We start from the raw sequence: 25,075 nt of genomic DNA on the forward strand, positions 1-25,075 counted from the left end.
AGATCCTAACACAGATATGGGTTTCTGATTTTCACTCAGATTTTTTCATCTCCCTGCTTATTTTGCTCAGACTTCCATTTCAACCAAATTACCATATCTTTATTGAAGTCCTCCTCTTTCAGATTCACTCCCTGCTGAATTTCAACCTCCAGTGGTTCAAGCATTTTTTGTATATCGAAGTCAAATTGCTCCAATTCCTTCAAAGGAATGAAGGGCTAAAATGGAGAAATACAAAGATTATTTATTTAAAGCACACATTTAATAGTTTTATTAGAAACAAATGAAAAGAGATATCTGTGCTACCACCTGTTTCTAAAACAATAGTAGATTTTCCACCATGTTGAAAAATATCTACAGCATACTCAAAGTACCCAAAGATACACATAAAGTTACAAATTTATGTAGAATTTCCATAATTTTAAGGTGAGTGAAAATTAAAAATAAAAACAAAAACATTCTCACATTTGTGTGTAAGAACAAGTCCAAATAAATAGTATTTTTCTAAAAAAAAAAAAAAAAAGCTTACACTAATTGGTTAAATCTGGCTTTTCAGAAATTATTCATACAGATACAAGAAGTCCATTCAGTTGAAAAAATCCTGTACTATTAATAATTGAGAAAATTTTAATGTTAATCTGGTTCAGTTTTGACAGCATTGTTTTCTCACATAAAATAGTAAAAGTGTTAGGTGAATGCTACTAAACAAAGGACAGAAAATCTTAGTGTTAGATATTCCCCTAATAGTATTTCACAACATATTGGGAAAAAAATCAACAAAAGTTCAGCTTTTGTTTCAAAAAGCCTCAACAACAATTCAGGATGAAAAAACAAAATCAACCAAACAAAACAGACTCAATTCCTCTAAAAAATAAATCACAGTTTAATTATGGTGCTTTAGTTCAGTATTCAGTTTTGAACTCTCCAAGAGGTGCTCCTTATTAACAACAATGCACTGCCTTCTGTCGAGCTGACATGAGTGCCTGTGAACATATATGTACATATATTATTTACAATATATAGCCTATTTATTAATTGCAAATTATCACAAATTATCAACAGAAAGTGCTTCTTCATTCAAAGCTTTAAAGGCAAGAAGAAAAAAGAAAATCTCAGTGGTTCTTGCAGAAACTTTATACTTAAAGGTAATGCTTTTTGATGGTCTAGGAACTCTTGGATGTGCAACTGTCTTGCTAAAGACATAAGCACATTGTATCCTAACTAGTTCTCCTTTACTCTTTCCTCTGGAAAAATTACTTATTAATATATTAGTTATTATATTATTTATTATGCAATGAAGACAGCAACAATAAAAATTAATCAGGTAAAAAATGAGATAGGATGACAAATGAAATATATTCTCAGATGACCTGGAAGACTCAGAGTAAAAAAGCCTTAATTGTATCTGGTTGATTATTTTAGCAACAAAGATTTTGCACATTTACAAACATTAATGGAAATATAATCATGTACAATATTTATAGAGAATAATACTGTGCTCACAAATTTTCATTAAGAGGCTCAGAATTACACTCATCATGCACTTCAGCTGAGGTAGAAATAATAGAAAACAACACAGTAATTTCTTCTCAAATGCTCTGAAGAATATTTTCTAAGGTACTTAAATGCCATTAAAAGACAAGCCAACTAATAAAATTGGAATATAAAATCTATTGTCTCTGAAAAAGGCTAAAAACAATAACAAAGAAGAAAGTGGAAAGAAAAATACCAAATGAATTCCAGCAATTGAATGATGTTCAAAGACTACTTCAAAATGTTAAGTCTCCTTTCAGTATACTACGAACATTTTGTTAATTCTCAACATTACAATTATATACTACAATTCACTGACTTAATGGATTATTTCTTATTTACTTCACTGTTGTACTGATTATTGTTAATATTTTATTAAAAAACCTAATTTGAAGGCAGATGAGTAATTATTGAAAATAGGTTATGAGAGCTTTCGATCTTGAATTTATGTTTTAATCTTTCACAGAGTGAATAATTTTACATAAATATGGGGGGAAAAAAGCAAAAAAAAAATTTAGGAAGCATATCACCCCAAAATAATAATAATTTTCCAGCTCATTAAGCCAAAATCATAAAGAATGTACAATTGCTTACATTATACAGGTAGACAAAATAAAGTACCCAGTAATTTGGTTCTTTATCCAAATTCATATAGCAAGTCAGTGAAGAGTCAATAATTCAGAGTGGTTTTTACCTCTCTATCTGATTTAATACTTATAATAGTAAGTACCCTTTGTGAATAATTTTCTACTTGTGCATTTTCCAAGGTCCTGGAAAAGGTCCCCTAAATTCTAATTTACCATTATCATTTGTGTGCTGTAGTAATTCCTCTCATCTTGCTGGGCACTTCTCTAAATCTTAGTGTGGCTCTGCCAATTCCAGCCCATCTTGCCCTCAGAAATGGAAGAAAACCTGAGAGAGAGAAGGCTGCAGGTGGAAGATATTTGCAGGCTGTGTTCTGAAGACACTGCATCTTGATAAGAATCTTTTGTCCCTTCTTTGAGTGAGCCCACTGAACCCCCAATAAGCCATCTACAGGCAGTCCCATTTTTCTCTAGGACAAGCAATAATTTCATAGGATCCCACCAAAGGTTGCATCAACTCTGACAGTTTACAATAATTTGGAAGTGCAAAGTAAAAGTGAGATGGAAATCCAGACTGCAGATAGCAGATGTTCAGAGCAAAAACATCAGACAACACAGTTCTTGTAAAGATGTCCTCAGTCTACAGCTTGTACATGTTTAAGAAGTAGATAAGAAGCTGGAATGGCTGCAATACTACTGATGGCTACTAGGAAAAAAAATGTAACCTTTATTCAGAAGACATTATTTTGCTTCAGAAATGATACCTAAATAAATGCAAATATCCACAGAGATGTGCTGGTTAGGCAGGATACTGAGCTCTGCACAGATCCAACAACTCAAGGAAACCATTTCTCTTTGCTTATGCTTTTTGCCAAGCTTATTTCCTGCTTTGCCATGGATCTCTGTGCATTTGTTTCCACTGTTAGTACAGTGACCAGCAATAATAGTTTGGATCAGGATCTGTGCATTCCCATTATCCTCTCTATCAACCTTCATGGCTGTCTCATTTAATCTGCTGAATAGCTCTTCAGAATAAAGGCAGCAAAATACTGTGGAGAAAGTAGGTGACTTATATCCTTCTTCATTCCAAATCAGAAGGCACAACTTGGCTAAAATTGCCTAATCCACACTGAATTCAGATTTAGCAGTCATGCTGGTTCTACAGATGAGTAACTGAAGTAAAATTGATATAACCTCTACCTATCTATTTCTATTGCCAGCATTGGTGAATCTCAGACTCGTAGGAAAAGACTAAATTCACTTGAAGAAAAATTAGCTCTCAAAACCAAATCCATATGAAAAAAGGCTACTCATACTTTGCAAAGTTAGAGACTTAGTAATTCTCAGATGTTCATCTTTTGTAAGTTAATGACTTAATCATTGTTACATTCATGTAAATTCAGTGAATACTTCTAATCGTGAAACAGTGAAAAAATATCTTATTGCCAAAACTGCCAAATTGTCACACTTAATAAAAAAAAAAAAAATCCTTCTACATTGTTTTCCTTTTAAAGCTTAGTGTTTTGAGGAACAGTAGCCCTCTATGTAGCTGTGATTGTGCACCATTGCAAACCACCATTTTTTATGCAAACGCAAGCATTTTTTTATGCATCTCCTTTATGGAAGCAAGCCCTCCTACCTTCACACTCTTAATTCTCTGTGATATAGCTGCAAATCGCTGGTTGAGCTCTGAGAGTTTGGGCTCCACCACTTTCCTGCAGTGGTCCCCACGGTTTGCCATCAAGTCTCTGGCCTGGTCACGCACAGAGTCCACCTTGGGGTGAATGTCATTCAGCTCAGCCTTTAAGCGCTACAGTCCGTGAGCAAGAGACAGGGCTTGAAGTTAGTAATAAATGCAGAGAGAGAGAAAGAGAGAGAGAGAGAGAAAGTGTGCAAAGGAATAGGGAGCAAAACCACAAAGCAAATTCAGATAATTATGCATGAGTGTGTAAATCCAGTAGAAATACCTTGGGATAACGTTCCCGCTCGTATCCCTCAAATTTATAGCAGGAATGTATCTAAAAGTCTGTTTTAGTATCCCCTGGCTGAAATTAATGGGGATCATTATTTCTAGGCAGATTCTTATCTGCAATAATATTGCAGCATATTTCAGGATGCACTAAATTATTCTATGTTCCTAAAGCTAGGAAGAGCTGCTGATTCATGTATTATAGAACTGGATGTGCAATTGTTGCTTTCAATACTGCTCAGGGTCATAGTTCAGACAAGTAAAAATTACCAAATTAAAAAAAAAAAAGTCCTACTTTTTCTAATTTTTTCTATAAATCTGTCACAAATTAAAAAAAAAAAAAAAATAAGAAAAAAAAAAAACTAGGGCAAAAACCTTTATTCTCTGCAATATCAATCTTATCAGTAGATCCCAGAACAGGCAGAGGCCAAAAATAGATAGCAAGGCATTTGGGAATCAGAAATACAGTTGGGCATTAAGAATTATATTTCACTGTCTGCATCAACTACCTTTGTGAAATGCAAACATAAATATAGGTATTGATAATTTTACTTTGCACCTGATGGTGGCAAAATTGTTCATTCATCTACAAAAGCCAGTCTCATAATCCTGCTGAGATCAATGAGGCATTGATTTATGCCCTAGAATTTGTAAACTTTTTCTGCAGCAAATGGCATCATTATGTCAGTGTCAGCAATACAATTCTTATTTTGATTTGCAAAGTCTACTCAGATATTTTGAATAACCATGGAGTTGATTACAAAGTAAAATTTCACATTGACTTCAGAAGAAAAAGTCCCTTAAGATAATAATTTTATGTTGTTCTTAAGGAAGGTATTTTAAATGAGATATTTTAACATACACATCCATATTACAAGATAATTTTTCATCATTTGGTCAAATGATACAATTGGCCAACTAAAACCAAGATCCCTGATGCTACAGCTAGTTCAACATATAAAATTCTTGTCTGTGTTGCTGATGTGGCCTCAGTGTAAGCAATGTTTGTAGAATTAAGACAATCATATGACAGAAATATCATACATATTGGAAAAATATCACAGAAAAACAGAAATACAATTAAAAATAAAGGAGACAGAAAAGAAAAATATTTTTTTCAAACAAAATAAAATCTTGAGTTAAAGGAGTATTTTCCAGCAGACATGTGTTTAATAAGCTGCTGTTTTATCAACAGGAAGTTTCCAAGAATTATAATAACAATCTGGTTTTATTTCTGCAGGGATTTAATTTTGGTATTACAGAGCAAATTTATTAAGTAATCTACAAGTTGCCAGAGGGTAGCTTTAACACAGAAAAAAGAATTTTAATCCATTTGTAATACCTTTTGAAATATGCTAGTTGTGATACAGTCCTTTTTAGAATAAAATTAATGCTTTCCAGTAAATCACATTTTTTTACCTTAAGAATTTCCTCTTTTTGCTGGGGTTTTTGTTTGTCAGATTCATCCAACAGTATTTCAGCACGATACATCCAAGTAGTGACATTAGCTACATTCTGATCAAAAGCCTCCATGTGCTTTTGATATTCCTGTGTGTGGAAAAGGTAAATACTGCATACAAAAAATGTAATCAGAACTGAAATAACAGCTGTAGTTATGCCAAGTGTGGCAAACATGCACACATTATGACATTATGAAAACTTATTTATTTTTCACAGTAGCTTCTTGCTTTGTGAGGGATAGAATCTGCTGTTTGTTTCCCTCACTTTGCATGTTAGGTTTCTTTAAAAAGACATTCTAGGAGAGAGAGAGAGAAGCTTGCAAAGTGACAGGCAGCAGGATGACAAAATCACAGCAAGACGCAGGTGTTGGCAGCTCAGCGAGGTGCTGAGAGGAACAGGGAGCTGTTAGCCAGGCCCACAGGAGCTGCAAAGGAGCATTTCCCAAGAACAAGGCACAGAATTCATTTTGGAATGCCAGTCAATTGACTGAAACTCAGATGGCCACAAGGATGCACTTGCAAAATCACTTTCAAGACTGGAAGCTTTGCATCTAAACCTCCTGTGGACATTTCATGTAACTTCTCTGCTTTGACATTCTTCTCTTTAAAAGCTATTCAAGTTGATATACTGATAAATCTTCATTTCTCTGCTTCATTTAAAACTTTGTCTTTTCAGGTGAGCTCACTAGAAAGTGGCCTGTGCATATCCCACACAATAAATATGTAGACCACATACCCAAAATCAAAGGCATTACTAGTTCTTTTGGCACCCAAATGTATCTACCTGTATTTTGCACTGTTCTAAATGGGTAGAAACCCTTCAATTACCTCTCTTAGACCGTTTATCATGTGTTTTAGCTAATGTTAACCACAGAATCCAAAGCAGGGAAAGAGAGGATGTACAGGAATACATAACTATATCAACCTGTAAACTCCATTATATGCTTCTTACAATCAGTTCCACATTAAATCTGTGTACCTACATGACTCTGAATGAAATGCTGAAGTTTTCCAGATACTTTACTCAGCTGAGGAAGCCCTGTAGTGATGCTGTATGTTTATTGCCAAAGTATTCCTAAAGCAGCCATACAGACTCTAGTGGAGTTCCAACACGTCAAGCCCTGAAAAGTCATGACAAAGGCCAACATACCCTTAAAAACCACTTTTGTTTCTCTGGGGTGAAATTACATTCCCATGCTCTCAGGGAACAGAAAGAGCATGCAAGATTTCCCAAAACATTCTGACAGCCCAGTTGTTAAGGCCCTTCTGCAGTTAAGGGTTCACGCTGTCACCTCCTCATGACAGAATGAATAAAGTTATGTGACTATCTTTAGTTTGAGGCAGCTGGGGATGAGGTTTCTGAATCTGTATGAAATGTGTATTAGGGGTTTTACTGTCTATTACACTTAATCCAGTCCCCTTAAAGAATTATCCCCACTTAAATGTGCCCTATAAAATTATGCAAAGGAGAATCATGAAGTTCTGAAAGACCAAATCAGATCTCTTCAGCACATCACGTGTGCACTCTGAGAAGAGCTTACGATTTAGTTGCCTCTAAAATGAATCAAAACTCACACTCACCAGAACTACCCTATGGACCAAACCAACTTACAAGTGGAAACTTTTCTCCCACTTGTACTGTTCCAAACAGAAATTCTAATGCAGCCAAAAGTAGCTGATGTTGTTGTTATCAATACTAAGACTTTCTCAGCTTACTTGATTATTATTTTTACTTGACTACTGAAGTAATCTCTGTCTTTTAAACTACATTTGATTTATTAGGAAAAAAAAAAACAAACCAAAAAAAACAAACCAAAAAAAATGCAAGAACTGTTGAGACAGACAGGATTGCAAACTGCTAACAATCAAGATTCCACTTGGTAATCAATGAGATTTCCAAAACATACACAGTGTACTAAGCAACAATCAATCTGATTGCCTGTGTACCTGTGTATTCAATAAGCACAGTCCAAGGCACCAGAAAAAGCACTTCTGTAAGGCTGGGCATGTACAGCTGGAAACCAACATTTCCTCTGTGTGAAGAAATGCATTTTCCTTACCAGTAAGAGATTGAACCATTCCTCAGCACGTGAAGTTACCGCTTTCCAGTTGCTGTTCAGCAGGCTGAGTTTATCATCCACAAGACTTTCCTTTCCTTTCATCACTGCCTTCAAATTCTCTCCTAAGTCACTGATGCTCTTCAGCTGGCCCTGGCGTTTCTCAATCTCCTTCCGCGTTGCCTACATGAGCAGAACAAGAAATAAAATTTCTGGGAATTAGAAATTACCCCCACTAAGAACATGAAATGTTAAATCAGGCAGCAAGTTTATACTAGAACGCACAGTCTTGCTTCCTATAGGAAGGAAAGGCATTCTGTAAAGAGCAGCAAATAGAAAGCAAATTGTTTCTCTTGAGCTGTGATAAAATTGAATATATTCTTCATCTTCTTGCAAAAGCCTAATTTTCAAAAAATGCAAATTATCTTTCAGTGTTCAAAATATAGTTTCAATACTTAATTATTAAAAATGAATCAACATTTCATAATATTTATATGGAGATATTAAAGTTAATTTTCATATAATAAAAACAGGTAGTTATCAAATAGTACATACAGCTTACATAATAATTGGGACAATAATACACCATCATGGTGACACCTTAAGACAGAAAATGCCATCAAATATAGTCTAGTAAATATTTTATTACTTTATTATTTGTCATTGCAATCTTTTTCAGAAGAAAGCATGATATTTTCTTCTGTTAAACTTGTTTCCTAATTGTAGAAATGCATATTTTCATTACATTCACTTGAGATTTCAATCTGCAAACCAAAATACTAAAAATAAGCTATAGCCCATAGCATTTCTAAGCCTGATTGACTACAACACATGCATTGCTATAAAGTCAGATTTCCAGCATCTCTTCCCACTGTTATCTTACCTTATAGATCTGATGTGTAAGGTTACATAATTTACTTATTATTCATGTCTTAATATTCACTGCAACATACAAGATGTCTAACAAAAGGAACAAATCCCAACATATTTAGACAACATGTAAAAAAAGCAGGTGTTTAAATACTAAACAGTGAGATGACACAGTACAAAGTACAGCAGTCTTACTGAATACTCAAGGAAAGGCACAACTCCTTACACCTAATTTCACATATAACTGTTTTTATGAGAGAAATTTATTTGAGATCCTCGGCACTTGATAGCAATGGTCCAGGCATATAAATCTCTGCTTATAAAATAAAACTGCAAGCAAAAAGTGTTCCAAGATGAACACAAACAGAACTTAGTAGAGAAGGAAGAAGCACTGGTCTTCAGAGACATGGATGTCTCACAGAAACCTAAATACAGTAAAATAAAAAAAGCTCTTCAAACAATGGCTCTTCAAAAAAATGGCAAAACCAATACTTCCATCTCAGGATGAATGCTGTTATGCAGCAGAACCCCACCTTTATGTCCTCTACACTATCATATCTCTCATGGTCACAGATCAGTATTATTTTGTGGATAGTGTATTGACAGTGAAAGCAGAATGTTCATTTTTCAATAAAGACAGTATAAAATTTTTCTTTTTGGTAAAATAGAACCTTAATAGTACCTTCAACTTATTCAGTGTGTCATGTTTAAAGCAGCAGCTCGCTTCCTATGCTTAACTGAATTCAGGATCTCATTTTGCAATGTTATTTCACAGAAAAAACTTTTACACTAGTATTTCATGTAAGTATGAGCAATTTTCCCCATGCTATCAATTTTCTAAAATACACAGGATATGTAATAGAACCAAGGCATGATTGATGCAAATTATTAGCAATATACTATATAATTATAGAATTTGAAAAGGAGAGTTTAAAATTTCAGCAGGTTCTTGTCAGATTAAAAGAAAAACATGCCTTCTTCTAGTAATGTTATATTTGTTTCACAGCAGGTGCAAAGTGTCATCATGAAAAAAGAATAACACAAAGGATATAATTTACCCTCAATTGAAGATGGAAAATTTTGATCAGCTTTCTTTCATTTTCTAAACTATTTTCTTTCATTTGGAAAAGACTCTCTGAAGTATATTTACCATGGGTTGTGGTTTCTTTTTTATTTTACATTTATGAAAATGCTGACCAATCTTGGGGTATATAAATAAATATTAATCCCACCTAGTAAACAGATGGACTAAACAATTAAATGTCTGTTAAACAAAACTGTTACCCAAAAACCAGATGTGTAATTCCCTATGTGTAAGAAACATATTATTTCCTTTCAAAATTACTGTAAACTAAAGACTTAATGCACCTCTGGGCAATATGGATTCTAACTCCCTCGTGTAATTGCAAGTAAGACACATGAATCACATTTCCTGTCATTCTCTTAAAAAACATTGTGGCCCTCAACAAAACACTGAAGGGACAAAAGCATCTTCCTCAATACTTTAAATCTCCATTATTACAAGTTCTGAATACAACTGAAAAACTAGCAGGGTCTGTAAAGTCAGTGGGATTCCCCTCTGCATTATCAGCTACGACTTCCTCTGTAGGTTATGAAAACTGGTAAGGTAAACTGACTTGCTTTCACAACTTCAATAAGACCTTTTTGGTTTGTTTTTTTTATTTGGCATCTCTTCATTATATTCCTAAGAATTTCCCATTTTTCTTTCCAGTATTACTAGAAAGTAATAGTCTACATGTACTTTACTCACTGCAATATAACAGCACTGTTAAATTTTCTGTAAGAAAAAAAATCAAAAGTACTACTATTAATTCAACAACATTACATAAAACAAAGAAGTATGTGTCATGATGTCAGGATTTAAATAAGATTATTTCAGTATAACTCAAGGAGTGGCTTTTAAATTCTAATTTTTAAAGAGCGAGTTTCACACAGCCTTGCTGGATTTAAGCTCCTTTCTGGTTGCCATAACATGAAATTGCATTCCAGCTGTGTGGTTTATTTGAAAACATATAAGAAAGTTGTAGAATTTAAATTACAGAATTAATAGAATTAGCTTTGCAAGTTAAAAATTACATTTTAAACACGTAAAACCTTAAAAAATCTCCAAACCCCCAAGTCCCAAACACTACCGCAATGTGTACAAGATGAAACATCAACAAATAAAGTGGTTAAACTCTTCCCAGAAGGACTAAGCAATTTATACATTTTGATTTTGTGTGCTTATCAGGGTGAAACTTTGTTACATAAATAAAATACAGAAATGTAGCAGTTGTGAAGAAGCTATTTTTCTGATATAATCATGGCATCTTGGGGAAACAAAAACATGTAAACAAAAGATTGAACTAAAAATCCTAACACTGAGCATTCACTTACAGCTGTGAAACTTTATCAACAATGTTGAACAACTCCAAAAAAGATTATATTCTTCTACTGTTTATCATTATAATGAAGTTGTTACATTATTTTTTTTTCTTTTAAAACTAGTATATTTATTTATAAAACAAACTCTTATCCAAGTGTGTATTATCTGCTGGAATAGAAAGGCTGCATAAATCCTTCCAGGAAAGATATCTCCATTAAAATATGTATACAAATTATACAGATTATATTAAGGATATATATACACATATAGCACTTCTCTACATATGCCACTATTTAGGATCACGTCTACTAGCAGATACAAAAGTTAACAAAAGTTAAGATGATGTGAATCTCTACCCAGTCAAATTTCAGTTATTCAGTTAGACTAAATTTTGAAGTGCCTCTTTGGAAGAAGCTCCTGTACTTCCATGTTTCTGAAGTACCAGTTATGGATATTTGGCACAAAATACTACCATGGAAATTCTCTGACCCAAACAATTAATTTGTGTTTCACTGGTTGAAATGTTTCCTTTGCTTCTTAAGGAACTGTTTCTTTTCTCACTCATGGTCATAAGAAAATGTTGGTCGTCTGCTTTAAACAAAACTGGGGGATTACACCACCATGGAACACCACCAGTAATATCATCTGCCATTTCCTTTTTAAGAACATGGTTTTCTGGCAATCTAATTCTTATCAGTCCAGCTCCTGATTAAAAGACAAATAAACCCTGCAGTTGTTAATGTCTTCAGTGATAAATATGTTCACTAAATCAGAATTCTAATTATAAATGGATTTCTAATATACGATGTTTAATGACTATCTTTCCACCCGCGTGTCATTTTTCTTATCTATTATAAACAGAGCTGAATTCAAATGGAAAGATTTAACTTGTCTCTACTGAGCAGAAAGGCAGGATTTACAGTCTTCAGTATATTGCTCATCTCATTTCACATAACTCAGCCAAGTTTTTGTTCCATTCCTTGAAAAATTCTACACAGGAACAAATACCACATTTCCCTTGATGTCCAGATTAATGGCATCTTTCATTAGCTTCTTTTCCTTTTCAAGATGGACATTCCTTTTTACTTCAAGGTGTTTATACCTTGAAGACAATGTTCAGATGTATGATTTCTTTTATTGTCAACTCTATAATTATCTTTGTAACCCTCTGAGTAATCTTCACTTTTAAGAAGACTTGGGTGCTGAAAATGAATTAGAAATAAGTGCACTAATAAATATAACTGCTTCCTTGTCCTGTAAAGAAAGAAGATTATTAGCTCTCTGCTTAGATATATCGACAGCAGCACACATCCAATGTTCAGTTCATTTGCACTATTGAATTCTCCTCTCTCTCTCTCTCTCTCCATTTTCCATCTTTGTTTTTCTGCAGACTTTTGTCACAATGGGAATCTGCTGGGCTTAATTCATCTCCCAGTACATTTCATTAGATTGGTTACCGTCTTTGGCAGCCTACTTACCCAGGAAGTCCAAAGCCCAAAGCTGTGACATTAATCAGCTACTGTGAGGCTCTGGTTCTGGGGACTAAATTATTGATGTACAATTTTGTGTGATGCCTCAACGAAATCCACACAGGAGCAGCAGCATCGTACTTATTTATGAAGTCCCCACAAGAATTTTAATGTGTCCAGGATAAAATGCAGCACTGTCTCCTAGTGGGAGCAGATTCTTTAGGAAAAAGCACAATCCACATAATTTCTGTAAATATTTACACTTGTAAGTCTAGGATTTGCCACATATACTACCTGTTGGATTGTTCCACATTAGAAGTCTGCTTACATATATGTGAATATTTGTTTATATTTCCTAAAAGACAATGTTAAAATGGAATTTTGAAAGCCACTCAGTAAATACGTATTTTGCCAAGAGGCAGCTGCTCTCACCCAAAATTGTTTGTTCTTATTTTAGTGATGAACTGATTGAAGGGGAAGAGCTGAGGTACTACATGAGTTTAAATTGTAGTGAAGGCTTTGGGGAGTATTTGAAGCCAAAATATCCTTTTTACCAGCTTTTCCTTCAAAACTTTATGTATCAATTCCCTGTGAGAATTCACAATACTCAACGGCACTCTTTAAGATTAGAAGGCAGCATGGTTCCTGTCTAATATATTTTTTTTCATGTTAATAGTTCTTATTTTAATTAGCTCTTTTTACTTTTTTTAATTGTCTTCAGATAAGGAATACATTGTACTTGTTGTAGCAAGCTTAAGACATAACAAAGGCTTCCCACTGTGCAGGTGCACTAATCATCAGGTTTTAGGTCCTAATTATGCAACTTCAGAATCACTAATGTTTGTATCTAACAATAAAGTGATATTAAGGACAAATCTTTCTCTTTAAACCCCTGAGAAACTACATACATCTGTATGTATGTAAGCCTGCATATATGTATGACAGGAACATGAAGTGCATGTTTCTGTTTCAGTAGAACTGTACTGTGTAGTCACCACTGAAGATTATTTTTATTTTACCGGGTGAATGGCTTAACTACCTAGCAAGTCAGTTTGGGGATGTTAAAAACATGAAGATTTTCTAATTTGTCTCTTAAATATGTGACATTTATCCTTTGTTATGGGTGTTAGAGAGTCACTGGGAAGCTGCCCAGCAGAAAATAAATTGGGGTTGCTGGTTGACAGGTATGAATGTGAGCCAGGTGTGCCCAATGACACCTGGCCTGGATCAGCAATAGTGTGGCAGCAGGACCAGGGCAGGGATTGTCCCCCTGTGCTCGGCACTGGTGAGGCCACACCTCAAATCCTGTGTCCAGTTTGGGGCCTCTCACTGCAGGAAAGGCACTGAGGGGCTGGAGTGAGTGCAGAGCAGGGCAGCAGAGCTGGGGAAGGGTCTGGAGGGTCACTCATGTAAGAAGCAGCTGAGGGAGCTGGGGGTGTTCAAACTGGATATTTAAGCACTGGAATGGGATGTCCAGGGAAGTGGCAGATTCACCATCCCTGGACGTGTTGATGAAACAACTGGACACGGCACTTAGTGCTTGGTTAATTGGCATGGTGGCGTTCGGCCAAAGGTGGAACTCCAGAACCTTGGTCTTTCCAGCCTTCACGATTCTATGATTCTAAGATCACAATATCAGTCCAAAGAAATGAGAGGAACTGTGCAAAATTTACTGCAGAAAAATCCACAAGTGAAAATGAGAAAACATCAGGCAACAATAGGAGAGAACAATGGGGGTTGCAGGGATTTAGGTTTTGATTTGAAAGTGAAAACTGCAGTAGTCAAAGCAGTAATTGTAAGTTAGTAAGAGAGAAAGTTGATATTTTTGGATATCACTTTTAAAATACTGTCTTTCTTAGAGACTGATGACCAAAAAAACAAAGAATTCCAAATCTAACAAAAGATATGTAGACTATGGGTTTTTTAAATTGTTATTGTTGTTATTCTTAGTATTGCTATTAGTTTGCAAATCATCATTGCATTTTAAGGCTAAAGACACTTTATCAAGCTCAGAAGCTTCAAAGGATTAGTTAAAAACAAACAAACAAAAAAAATAACCACAAAAGAAATTTTACTCAATTGCCTTGAATCTTCACTGCGATTAAAAATCAGGAAGATTGCCTGTGTATAATTCATTATTATTTCTATATTGCATAGTGAAACTAGTAAAATGTTTAGAGTATTTCTCCCATTAAACAAAGCAGAAGTGGTTTTGGTCTTTTTTTTCCCAAACCTCCAATACTGTTTAAGGGGATTTTTTTTTGTTTTGAAATTATATAGAAACACTTGTTCAAAATGCTGCTGGCTGCACCCAGTTACTTGAAATTTTGAAGCTTTGGATAATGTCGACCATAGTGTTCTCTAAAATGCAGATTTTTGTTTTGTGAATAATGATTACTTGGTTTGTTTATGACCTCAGCTAGATTGGATTTCTATTACATGTGTAGAAAATGAAATAGATTAGCTACTGCTGAGTAATAACAAGCCAATTTTTAGCATCACACAGAAATACTCTGTTTATACAGACATCTTGCATTCCTCAGTTTCTGTAAAATGTTTATTTAAACTGTGATTTTGAGGAAAATTTTGTTTTAGGCTTTGAGTTTTAACCTGAAAGATCAGTTCAGGGTAAAGTCTCATGAAAGTAGAAAGCCCTCAGAATGCAAAGGAATGAGCTACAAATCTAAGAGTAAGAAAACAAATATCCTGGCTGCTGTGTGAACACGTAGAACATATAGTGTTCTGGCATCTTTAATCTTTCATCTACTGTTTAATACCTTTCTAACCATCAGTAGAATGGTGTAAGAGATCTCTACTTTTGTGGATACTGGGTGGTTGATTCATAGTACTCTAAAAAATTAAATTGTAACTTTAAATTCATCTCAGTGAAGATTAATGCAATGTGAAGGTGAATTGTGCTATTGATCTCTGAAGAGACAAGAAGGTTTAAACTTTTCTGAGCGTTAATGTTAATGCGAGATAATGCCAAAACATTCACAAAGTTCCACTAACTAAAACGCCAGAATTGTTAATTCCTTTTCTTTATCACGAAAGAAATCTACCTTTCTGCAATATTCACACGTGTGTGTTGCATTGTTACCTTGCCCCAGGCAATTTCAGCATCCAAATTGCTCGGCATCCCCTGTGCCGCCGATCTCTTTGTCAGCTCCGCGTCTGTCGCTGCGAGCCACTCTGTCAGGGCATTGATCTCCTTCCGCAGCTTCCGGGACAACTTCAAGCATTTCTCTAACTCCTGCTTTTTTTCTGTCACCTGCAGAAAGAATAATTGTGATTATTAACCCTTCAGTGTAGCAGGTCCAATGGCTTTCATATGACATTTTCCGTAGGCCACCTTTCTATAAAATCTAGACTTGGGATTCCACAGGTAAAGTTGCACTTTTAGTACAGTTAGGTCTTGATTTTTTTGCTCTCAGTATCAGTAATTTTGCTGCTAGAATGCAAACACCTACAAGAAAATTATGTGCATAAGCATGCATTGAATGTGAACTACTAACAGAGCTCCACCTCCTCCTCCTCTGTTTTGAAGTTGTGAATAGCAAATTAATTTAGAACAACTGAACTAACAGTTTTTCCTAGAGACAAAACATAGATGTCAAAACCCTTCAAAGGGCATATTTTAATATAGGTGGCCATGTAGGAACTGGGATTCCTCAAGGTTTTTTTCTGTGTAGCTAAGCTGCATGGAAGAAAAGACATATAAGCCAAAAAAAGCCTGAAAACTTGAAACACAATGTCACTGAATAATGTAAAACCAAAGCAGCACATTTAACTTTAAGGTTTCAATTTTCTGAATCTTTTGGATGTAAAATACTCGGGATGACCTCTGCTTTAAAGGTCTTTTAAACTTGGTACATGGTACCTGGATAGAAGGCTGAGTACTTATATTGCCTTGACTGTCTCACACGCATTTTGAAAGAACAGGGCAAATACAGCATTTCTTGCAAGCCCTGAGACTCTTCAGGGAGAAGAAGAAAAGGTTTTACTTAATTAGCAGAGAAAGTAGAAGAGTAAATTAATAGAACTTAGTTAGGGAGACTACACTACAATAGACAACAGGCAACTAGTAGCAGAAAATAAAAATTAATAAATTATGCTGTGATGAAGTTGAAAAAAATCCAATCAGAGAAGGAGGATTAAAAGTGTCCCATAGATCACTAATACTTAAAAGAAATTCCTAATTAGCTTGAATGTCAAATAGTAATCCCATTAAGACTGCAGCTGCTGATTTGTATTTAAGCATTTTAAAATAGAAAAAAACTTTCTACAGTGGTAGAGAACTGCATCTACTAAAACTATTTTCTACTTTGCCATTAAGGACAAGTAGTGGTACAATGATCAAATAGATTTGTAGATCAGCTGCCAAGGAGAATTTGAGATTTTAATATGTAGCAGGATGGTACAAGGTTAGGTACATGGCTTTTGCTATCCCTGAGTAAGGAGATGAGATTTGCCTAGGGAATAAGCTATAAAGTGTCCTGATAATTTATTATCACTCTGTAAAGGCTTACTACTGAACTCTCATAACATTTTTCACTGAATATGCTTTATGTGCTTTCTTGCATGCCAAATTTATTAAATGAGACCACAGAACTTACAGTCAGGCCAAGAGGTAAATCCCTGGGAAGGACCATAAAACTCAGCTTTTAGAGCTCTATTCACACATGGAGCCAGGTTTTCCCCCTCTTCTTCTGAAGAGTGTAATAACAATTGTAAATAACATTACTTAGCAGCAATACAATGCAAAGTGCACTATCCTGAGCCTGATTGCCTGTTTAAGAATTTTAAACACTTGGTATATTACAAAATGAAGTTACTGATACTTGTCAAAACACAGAGAGAATAGTTGTGTTCCTATATACATCTCTAACATGTGTTTATTATATAAATAATGCAATATCACCATATACATTGCATATATCCAGGGGTTACTGATTAATCAGTTTGTTAGTACTTCAAATGTAAAGATGTATTTTCTACAAAAAAATAGGAAACAGTGCCCTCTAAAGGCCTTCTGGGTCAGAAAATGTGATCGTGAGTTTATTTATGAGGGGGTCTTTTGAAATAGTAATTACAAAATCACACAGGTGAACCTATTCTTGAAGACATGTTTTTCCCTCAGACCATAAGTTTCAGTCCTGAGAGTTACTATTAGTTATAAATATTGTTATTTTTCTCTTAAAAGGTCTTTGTCTCCATGCAATAATTAGTGCTGATAATGGCTATTCAATTACTTTATTTCTATATTTCTGGGCTTCTGTGACTTTCTCTTAAACTGTTAATTACCATGCTGAGTAAAATTAAATTTGAGAAATTCCACCTAGGGTAGCAGAGCTAAGCCCAGCACTGCACATTTTTGAGACACATCAATTTGCAATATGGCTCACTTCAAGTCACTAATGGATCCCTAATGGTACATTTTTATCCCTTCATTAGATAAGAGAGGTTTCCTGCAATAATAGCACCTGTTTGCTGTTAAGTTAAACATAAATGCCACAGTTATTTCTAAAATAATGGAGAGATCAAACGTATTATCCAATCCCAAAGGACAGCTATCTGCACCTACTGAAGCTGACTCCAGTTTTCCTGACACTCAAAAGATTGATGTCTCTTAATACCTTTACTTTCTAGAAAGAGAGAACTGTTTATATTCAGATTCCCTAATGAGCATTATCTCTGTCAAAAGTAACATAACTCTTATTGCTTTATCATACTGTAGTGACCAGGGTTTGAGTCTCATTATCTGTTTAAACCACATACTGGCTCTCAGGATTACCATGGGCTCATTTTCCTAGCTATTAATAATTTATTATTTGAATAATTTATAATTTTAAAATTAAGAATTTGCTTCCTGTCCTGTTTTGTGTTTTTCAAGTGCATAAATTTTAGAAATAAACAGACGGGTATTATCGGTCATTTACAATTTTCATTCATCCAGTCACAGCACCAAACTCAATCTCATCCTACAGTTTTCAGAAGTTCTTTCAGAAGTTCTAATGAGGGCAAGAGAAACTAAACAGAGTAATGAAGGATATGTGTTAACTGAATTATTTAAATGAAGTCTTCTTTAGGATAATGCCACAATGTCTCTTCTGACTCTAGTTAATATTGGTTAGGTCCCTGTCCATCCTACTCTGTTTAGGTTTTGCACAAGTGCCTCTTGAGGAAAGCTCCAGTGACAAGAGGTTTTTTGAACAGCAGATTTTTGAACAGCAAGAAATGGAAATTATATATTTTAAGATCTATACAGTCAGAGGCAGTAGTAATTTAAAAGGCAGATTTTTCTCTTTTATGAAGCAGACCTATAAGTAAAACTTGATCTAAGTAATTTCCTAATCTGAAGTGATTCTTTGAGGCAACAGAATGAAACAACATCCCCCATCTGAACTCTAAAAAACAATGAACTAGAGGGAAAAAAAATAAATTATTAAGAAACTAGAATTTTGAATTGCAATAGAGGACATTTTTTCTTTTCCTAGGTTGTTGTTTTCTTTCTTCAGAGCAACTGAATAGCCATGCTGGTGATTGCCTTTGCCTCCACTCCTTCTCTCCCACTGGAACAACCTTGAAAGGACCCAGTAAAAAATCCCATTTACTTACCACACCAAGATTACTTTTCACTTTGCCAGTACATGGTTTTATATTAAAAACACAGAACTTACCTTTGCACCTAATTCATTATATTGCAGCTTCAAAGCTGTAAGCCTTTCATCCAGTTCCTTTGGGTTCTCAGTCTGCTGCTTCTGAACAATCTGCCTCCCAGTTTTTATCACTGTTTCCACTTCAGACTTCACCTCACTCAGGTTTTTATATAATTTCTAATCAAAAAGAAATATTAAAGTGAAACACCACCATTAAAACAAGAAAAATGGAAAAGACCATTGGAAGTGTTCAGAATCCAAATTCAGAACAGTCCATCTTTACCAACATGTCCCTAAAGCCTAATTAACTAAACTAACAACTAAACTAATTTTAGTATTAGAAATGTTATACATGAGAAAGTACACATCATTATTAGTTGGTTTAGTCAGTGACACAGGTTGTTTTAAAACTTAGAGAATGCAGTATTTAAAACAACAAGAGATATCTTCTGTCAACTCATACAGAATGCTGGATGTATTTGAACAACAAATACCCATTAGTTTTTAAAATCTGTCATTTTTTTCATACTGCTAAATCTAGGGACTGGAAGGATAGAGGATTACCCCTATATTTATTGTCATACTCTCAAAAATTCATTAATAAAAGTAACAAAATGAGGTGGACATACAATTACTAATTTATTTACTTAGAGTAGAATGTATATAGTCTAACTCCTTTCAAGGTGCTTAATGTGATAATAAATTCTTCATTCCTGAAAAGAGGACAACAAATTAGGAAGCTGTTGTATGATAAACATAAATTGTCTAAATTCCTAATCTATACTACAACTTGAATTTGAAAAACAGGAAGAACATTATGAGAATCCTATTAGTTAAAGATGCTCTAAAATCACTAAAGGTTTTCCACAAAATACATCAGGGCTGCAAAAGCCAGCTGCTGAGTGAAGACATATTAATTCAGTACAGAACTTCTAGCTGCCACATCATTCTAATAAAAATGCCATTCTCACTAGAATATGAATTAAAGTGCAAATTTTTTCTTCTTTCATTCAAGAAAAATGAAAGATGTAAAGCAATAACATTGACTTGCCCCATGCTCATTTTTAAAATTTAAATGCTTTCTACATTTACATCTGAAGGAGGTTGGGAAGGGAAAACCTTCAGGCATGTCATTGCCCCAGTAAAAACAAGATCCACAGAAAAACCCCAACAAACAAACCAAACATAGCTGGAAAAAATAAAACCAAAAAAACCCAAAAAACCCACAAAAACCCAAAAAAGCCCAACCCACTCCCAAAAAAAAGAAAACCCAAAAAAACCCCCAAAAACCCTCAAAAAAACCCCAAAAAACCCCAAGAAACCCAGCTATCTTTGCTGTTATAATCTTCTTTTTATGATCATCATCAAGAATGAGGTGCTTATCTTATTTATTTAAGGGGAGCAGGATTATAGTGATATTAAAGCGATATGTAAGATTTTCCTCATATTCTTTAGGACATATTCAGGTCATCTTTTGCTCTTGAACTGAGAGAAAGCCACCTCATGGAAGTTTTAATCTATGGTTTTCCATTTTGCTTTGTGTTTCCTGGTTAAAATAGATTTGTGTTCCATAATACCTCTTTTGGTTATGTCACAGAGTTCCATGACTGTAGAACGTTGCAGAAAATAGAGCCAATATGGGGAGATAAATTCAATTGCAGGACAGGAACTGGGAATTAGAAAGGGACCTTAACTGGCATTCTCATTCTTTCATAGTGAAAGTGCACATCTAGAGTTCTGAAGGGAAATTTTGTTGTTTTTCTGGGTTTTTTGTTTGTTTAGGTTTTGGATTTTTTTTGTGTAACAGATACTTTGTTTCCTATCTGCATTAAGGACAGTAATCTCTAATTTTTAGCTTTCTCTGCATAAAGACAATAGAAAGACAGCATCCTGAATACTCACCATGCAATGATCCAGCTGTGATTGTACTACTTCCTGCTCAACACTCTTCATCTCCAGCTTGGGCACCTGCAATTTCACTTCCTCTAGAATTCTTTTGCATTCTTGGAGGCGCTGTTCAAAGTTGGCTGGCTTCTGGAACAAGCGGAACTTCACGGACACATCCTGCAGCTTTTTCTGAAAAGAAAACATGAGCAAGTAGAAAGTGTGAAATCAAATCAAATCAATGCTGAAGACAAGTCAGCATTGTTACAGAATACTTGGAATACATTGCCAATCGGCAATTTCTTATTAAAAGAATATAAAACTTTTGGAGAAAATGCCAGTGGCAGAGAATCCTGGGTCTGCACTGGGGGATAAAAATTCTTTCATCATCCAGGGCACTGGATGCAGCAGAGCCTGCAGCTAAAGAACCTGAATACACACATAAAGAAGGGCAGAAATTTTATATTTTTCAATATGCAAAATTTTCAGGGGTGTGGGGAGAAGTAAAATTTGATGATTTAAAGATAAGCCATCCACATGGGAGAGTGAATGCTCTTCAACTCTATCAGTTGCTCTTCTTTGTATGAGGAAGGAAACTTTTGGTTCTTCAAAGAAACCTAAATAATGTGGCTTGGCAGTAAGTAGGTCTAGCACAAACCCCAAGATTTAGAGTATAAAATTGATTTATATTTCAATAAAAAAAAAAAAAAGCCTAAGCTAGAATAAAAAGAAAGCAATTTGAAAGCAGAAAAAAATCTGTGACAAGTTTGGTCTCTAATTTCACCATTTTTTACAATTTTCTATCTTTGTGCACTAATTAGACTGCTTGCTCACATGATTCCCTAGCTCAGGGGAAGGGGAAATAATTAAAAATAAAGAAAAGGAATTTTAATTATCTACTTGAAAAAGAACAAATTTCTCTATAGAAGTAAAGAGTGAAGTATTATTGAATAAGTTTTTCAACTCACTTGGGAACAAAAAAAAAGAACAAATGTTACTAAGAAATAACTAAGTAATTAAATAGGAACTTGGCATTTGCAAACACATTTCCAATTTTTTTATCTTCAAATCCTGGAAACTTAATTCCACCACAATGTGGCCTGTGCTGTACAGATTTGAGGAAAAACTGTAACAAGGCTTAGAATCAATCTATACATTGTTAAAAAGCCTTCCCACATCTATCAGATTTCTGAAAAGGAGGCAGAAATCATGAGCAGAAGACAACCTGGAGTACCACAGAAAAGTGTGTAAATATCCAGCAGCTCCTCCCAACAACTTTCCTCTTTAAACACTTTTCAATAAATTCAGATCCAATGAGATAAGAAGGACATTCTTTCTGTCTATAAGTGGACAACTGAATAAAAGTAGGGAACAAGGGTAGGAATAAGCGGCCTTAGTTTTGTTCAGTGTGTTTGCATACACTAAATTTGTGTGTAATTTGTTTTTAACTCTCTCCAGTCTGAGGAAGGCCAAATCCTTTGAGACTCTTGCATTGCTACATCTGTACCAGTAACCATTTGTGTTGGTCAATACATTAAAATATATTTAGAAAGAGAGAGAATTACAATATTAATAGCAGAGAAAACTAAAGCCATCTGTGAAGAGTCACTCAAGAACTGAAAAGTACTGAGGATCTGTAGGGGGGAAAAGAAGCTTGATATACAAGCAGGATCTAATTTATCTTTTAGCACTCTCACTTAAGTTCTCTCAGATAACCATAACAGCTATATTATATCTTTATATTGATCACCAACAGTTTTAAAATAATATTATATCAATGTTTAAAAGCATCAAAATAATCAAAGTTGGTATTTGAAACAATTTGGAACATAAAGAAAACAAAAATGTTTTGTACCTGTCACAGCATAAAAGTCATGTATAAAGACATTTTGTACCTGAATAATGTGTTCATTTCTGCTCACTTTGTTTCAAAAAGTCATTTTTTAAATAGAAAATTTACAAAGAATTACAGGAAAATGAAAGGCCTTTATCTGAAAGTGTCAGTATGCTTTAACATATTTGTCAGTCTAGAAAAGAGACAATTGAGAGAACTGTATTCAAAAAGTTGTCCAGAAAAACATTCAGTACTGAACTGCAAAAAATAACTATTCATTAGAAAAGATTTTACATTCATGTAACAATTCTCAGCCTGTTAGGACTAACTAGGTGCTATACCATTATGGCAGAAATAGATTTTTATTTTTCTAGTCATACTTTTCCCCTTAAATTTAAAAAACAGAACTCAACTCTCAGCCTACAATAATCTAAAAAGCCAGGATAAATTTGGTTGCCATTAACAGTTGCTGCAAAATCTCAATTCATTCATTTATTTTCATAGTTGTTTACTTTATGTGCGAGTAATTGAATAATAGAATAAATATGTCAAATTAGAAAGATTACTTAGTGAAAAAAAAGAGGAAATTATTTATAAGTGAGAATGCTATTCAGAAAATAGAAAGTGAAGACTGATTTTCTGTAATGTGTTTTATCGCTAAAGGTAGCATAATGATGGGAAGGTATTCAAGAGAGTTCAGTGGCCTAAAATCAAATACAGTCACAAATATATGTAACAAAGGGCTCAGCTTCTACCTGCTTTGGTAGTTGATATTTCCATTATGCATGTAAATTACCACTTTTTGTTTATATTTTATCTAATGTTAGCAAAGCAGTGTCTCAAGATGACCTCCACCAATTTTTCAAAACTCATACTGGTGCACATATTCAACCAGAGAAACCTTACAGAGAAAAAAAATGTCTGAAGAGAGGTGGACTAATAAAAAAGGCACCCAGAAAGGGTTGTGCTCTCTTGCATGTTGTTGAATTCACAAACATTTATTTACACAGTCATCTGATGCCTGCCTTTCGCTGATGAAATATGGGCAACTTCACAGCTGCCATCAGAAGGTGAGTTAGTATGAAGAAAGGGTGAAAACTGAGGAAACATAAATATTCTCAACAAAGAAATCTAGTCCTATATATAAGATGAAACATTAGAAAAAGTAAATTTGTTAATTTCAAATAATTAACCACTAAAAAGCAATTAATGATACTCATAATATAAAATTAAAACCCAAACTGAGGTGCCTAGACATACTTGACAGGGATGGATCAAAAAATGGCAATAGTTAAATTGTCCTTCTAATGAACTATGAAAATTTGTTTTGCCACCTACAAACAAAAGCCAACAAAACAACAAAAAGCAAACCAGTAAAATAATCAAGAACCCATTATTAATGGGTAAAAATGTGTATTTCTCACTGTTGTTTATTCAGTCTTCTTAATTTTTAAGAAGGTCTGTGTCTATTAAGCTAGATGAAATAATGCATAATCTAACATTTTAAACTGATGTCTGAATTGAACAGCTCAGCATAATTTGGATTTCAAATGCAGCTCTACTAAAGATTTCCAAATATTTTAACCTATTTTTGACAGTAAATATTTTCCAATACCTCAAAGCTTACATAAAAAAAGCCCCACTGTAGTTTTATCTGTTGAAACTTCAGCGTATTCAAAGCACTGCCTATCACATGGTGTCCCTACCAGTTGGCTGCATCAGTCCTGCACTCCTTAGAACTGCAGCCAAAGACACAGGATGGGTAGGATAAAAAAATGTGCAGGAAGAAGATATGGATGGTATGCTTTACCCACTCTGATTTTTCTGGCTAGAAAGGACCAGCTAAAGCAGAAGAGATACCTTAAGAACACTTCAAGGTAGAATAATAGTACCACTCATACTAATTTGAATAAGAGAAGGAAAAATGGTAGAAATAAAATTTGCCCACCTGTGCCACATCAATTTGGGAAAGCACTCTTTTGGCTGCATCCTTACCCCGGTTTCGTTTCTTCATTTCATCCAAACTTATCTCGTGGCTTGTTAACTCAGATTGTATTTTCTGTTGGAAAACAAAGACAGCAATCAGCAAGGTTTGAGGGAAAATTGCATGCTATTCAAATTATTTGGAGCAGTTGATTTTGAACCATGTTGGACAGCAGTTCCAGCCTGTAGAGCCCTGCCAGCAGCACGAGGGAGGAGCCCCTGCCCCTCTGCTCAGTCCTGTGTCCAGCTCTGGCCCTCTCAGGGCAAGAGAAACATCAGCACAGTGTGACAAGGGATGCTTAAAGGACTGAATGTGGATTTACTTTTTTCTTTAGGAAAACAAGCTTTCATTGGTAAGAATAATAAAAACTAATCATAGGAAAAAAATAG

General features: G+C 34.6%; 1 protein-coding gene across 1 annotated transcript in view; it reads right to left on the reverse strand.

Annotated features, from left to right (window-relative positions):
• Positions 1 to 25,075, reverse strand: part of DMD (dystrophin) — a 979,219-nt gene that overhangs the window by 596,756 nt on the left and 357,388 nt on the right. The window contains exons 31-38 of the mRNA XM_058822052.1: positions 24,651 to 24,761; positions 20,887 to 21,060; positions 19,006 to 19,161; positions 15,426 to 15,596; positions 7,604 to 7,783; positions 5,503 to 5,631; positions 3,754 to 3,924; positions 93 to 215 (exon numbers count right to left, since the gene is read on the reverse strand). Of these exons, the coding sequence (XP_058678035.1) occupies positions 93 to 215; positions 3,754 to 3,924; positions 5,503 to 5,631; positions 7,604 to 7,783; positions 15,426 to 15,596; positions 19,006 to 19,161; positions 20,887 to 21,060; positions 24,651 to 24,761 (1,215 nt within the window). The remainder of the gene's footprint in view (positions 1 to 92; positions 216 to 3,753; positions 3,925 to 5,502; positions 5,632 to 7,603; positions 7,784 to 15,425; positions 15,597 to 19,005; positions 19,162 to 20,886; positions 21,061 to 24,650; positions 24,762 to 25,075) is intronic.

The sequence above is a fragment of the Ammospiza caudacuta genome, chromosome 2 (assembly GCF_027887145.1).
Source record: "Ammospiza caudacuta isolate bAmmCau1 chromosome 2, bAmmCau1.pri, whole genome shotgun sequence".
Classification (NCBI taxonomy): Eukaryota; Metazoa; Chordata; class Aves; order Passeriformes; family Passerellidae; genus Ammospiza; species Ammospiza caudacuta.